This window comes from Aptenodytes forsteri, unplaced genomic scaffold (genome assembly GCF_000699145.1).
Source record: "Aptenodytes forsteri isolate BGI_AS27 unplaced genomic scaffold, ASM69914v1 Scaffold79, whole genome shotgun sequence".
Lineage (NCBI taxonomy): Eukaryota > Metazoa > Chordata > Aves > Sphenisciformes > Spheniscidae > Aptenodytes > Aptenodytes forsteri.
Window position 1 is genome coordinate 2654665 of NW_008794776.1, and position 2289 is coordinate 2656953.

Consider the following 2289-nt stretch of genomic DNA (forward strand, 5'->3'; position numbering starts at 1 on the left):
TGACCACCCCGGTAGTTATCGCTTGAGGAGAGTTACAGGAGATAAAGATCAGGTTGGGCGGGGGGAGCGCATCATCATGGGCAATAAGGAAAAATTACCAGGGTTTTTGGAAGACTGAAAATTGTTCGGTATGGGTTTGACTGCCTAATCACCTTTATCAGTGCATCAGAGCTATCAGTTGTCCATTCCAGATCGGTTCCCTTACTGTATTGTGATTGTCTCATTTTTTGGCATTTTAGCCATGTCAGAAGCAGTCAACCATGATGTGTATCATAACTTTTTGTCAAGTCAGAATTCTCTGTCACAATTATTGGTATAGACAATTAGGAATTCATTTCAGGATAAATCTTTACATGACTTTGCGGCAACAGTCATGCTTTTGTTCTATTCAGAATTAAAACAGTTAAAAAGAAACCTATTGCTGTGATTTCTGCCCCCCCCCCGCCCTTCCTCTACTTCTGTTGTCACAGGCAAGAACAAATAGCTCCACAACTGCAGAGCAACAGCCTAGTCGGAGGCAAGACGAGGAACAAACGGTGGAGCAAATCCAAACCCAGTGTCAACCACAGGGGGAAACGCAGGCGAGAAAGAAGAACATGATTGCCACCTGGTATGTAAGTTCAGTTCACTCCTGCAGTTGCAGGCAGAGAAGTATGTTCCTCCCGGCTAAATGAAGCTGTAAGCCCGGATTCACGTGCGCTTACGGCATCTGTTTCGACTTCACTGAGGCTGTGTTAGGACTCTCAGCAGATTGGAGAATTGGGACGTTGAGTAACAGGAGCATTTCGTTTTATCTGCGCTGAGGTGAATGGACTTAAATGTTACCAAAAATACAGTCGTCTTGTTCAAGGATGTAAGAATAGTATTCAGAGAAGAATTATAGACAAGCTCCTTCTTAAAGATACAGGATTTTGGGCTTCATCCCAGAGTGGATTTCACGATGCTGAAAAAGGAATTCCACATACAGAGAGGAACAAATGTCATTTTATGGTACTAACAGAAGTGTACTTGTTCAATGTATTTGTCTCCCTCATTGGAAGAATTTCTTAAAACTTCACACCCTCTTTTGCGATCACTTTAGAACGCTTGTAAATGTTAAAAATACATTTTATGACACTTTCAGGCTTCAGAACGTACGCTTTCTCCAGCCTCAGCTGCATTACAGCAGGTGTCCGCGGTACCCGCCATTCCAGCACAGCTGGAGCCCACGACCCCCGGCCAGTTTTTTCAGGCAGAAGCATTTGACAGCATCAGTTGTAACAGTCACCACCCTGATGACAACCGTGCGGATGCTTTTGACGACTCCGCTTACATCAAGTAACCTTCTACTTTTCACTTTCAGTTCACAGTTTGCTATTGAAAATAAATCCTCACATCTTTGTGTTGAATAGCACTGCTCACTTTAAAATTTACTGACAGTAAGTGAAAATGATGGGAGAATAGGCTTTCAGTAAGTCCTTTACTCTTTCAAAAATAGTGTAGCCCCAGATGTTGTATTATTTAAGTGTAATTAATTTTAATTACATAGAATTTTAAACACTCATCTTTGAATACTGTCACTTATTTTCAGTATTATCTTAGACAGTTTTATCTCTATACTTTGAGCCAGTAACCAATATTCATCTAAAATCTGATTTTAGATTTAGTCGCAAGAAGTTCCGGGAACCAAGTCCGGACCATCAGGCCACAGGGATGAAACCAGTGCAGGATCTACCCTGGCAGCGGCCTGCGGGCGTCCGTCAGCCCCCGGGGAAGCGAGGCTCACGTCCGACCCCACTTCAGCCTACGCGACATCTTCGGGGGCCGAGGTTCAACCCAAGCAGGGCCAACGGCTGCTTTGTAAATGAGAACCGAACGTCCTTCTCTAGCAGGTGGAAGTTACGATTTCTCTGTACTGCTACTGCTCCCCAGGATTTCGGGGCGGCGTCGCACTGCAATCGGGAGCGGCACCAGGTTACTTTCTCCCTCCTGCAGCTCCCCCTTCGCGTGGAAGGAGGTTACATCCTCCGGGCGGGCGGCGGCCGCGCCGTCCTGCAAGAAGGCAAGTTTTCTCCGTGGATTTTCACACTAAATCCTGAAGAGAGCTGCCGGCGCCGTTACCCGCCCGGGCGGACATCGCCCTCGGAACGGCTGCGACGCTCCCGCATCTGCGCTACGCTGCGATTAAAGTTAATTTCTGCCCTGTCCTGTCCCGGAGTCTGGTTCCTGCGCGCGCGGTGCCCCGGTTCCCGCCTGCGGCGGCTCTCCCTGTCCCGACATACAGCCAGGGCGACGGGACCCGGCAGGCGC

General features: G+C 47.6%; 1 protein-coding gene across 1 annotated transcript in view; it reads left to right on the forward strand.

Moving 5' to 3' along the window:
* Positions 1–1115: 1115 nt before the first annotated feature.
* The window catches only part of LOC109279329, a 2313-nt gene continuing 1139 nt past the window's right edge, over positions 1116–2289 (forward strand). The window contains exons 1-2 of the mRNA XM_019470777.1: positions 1116–1317; positions 1641–2285. Coding sequence (XP_019326322.1) covers positions 1693–2285 — 593 coding nt within the window. The 5' untranslated portion in view covers positions 1116–1317; positions 1641–1692. The remainder of the gene's footprint in view (positions 1318–1640; positions 2286–2289) is intronic.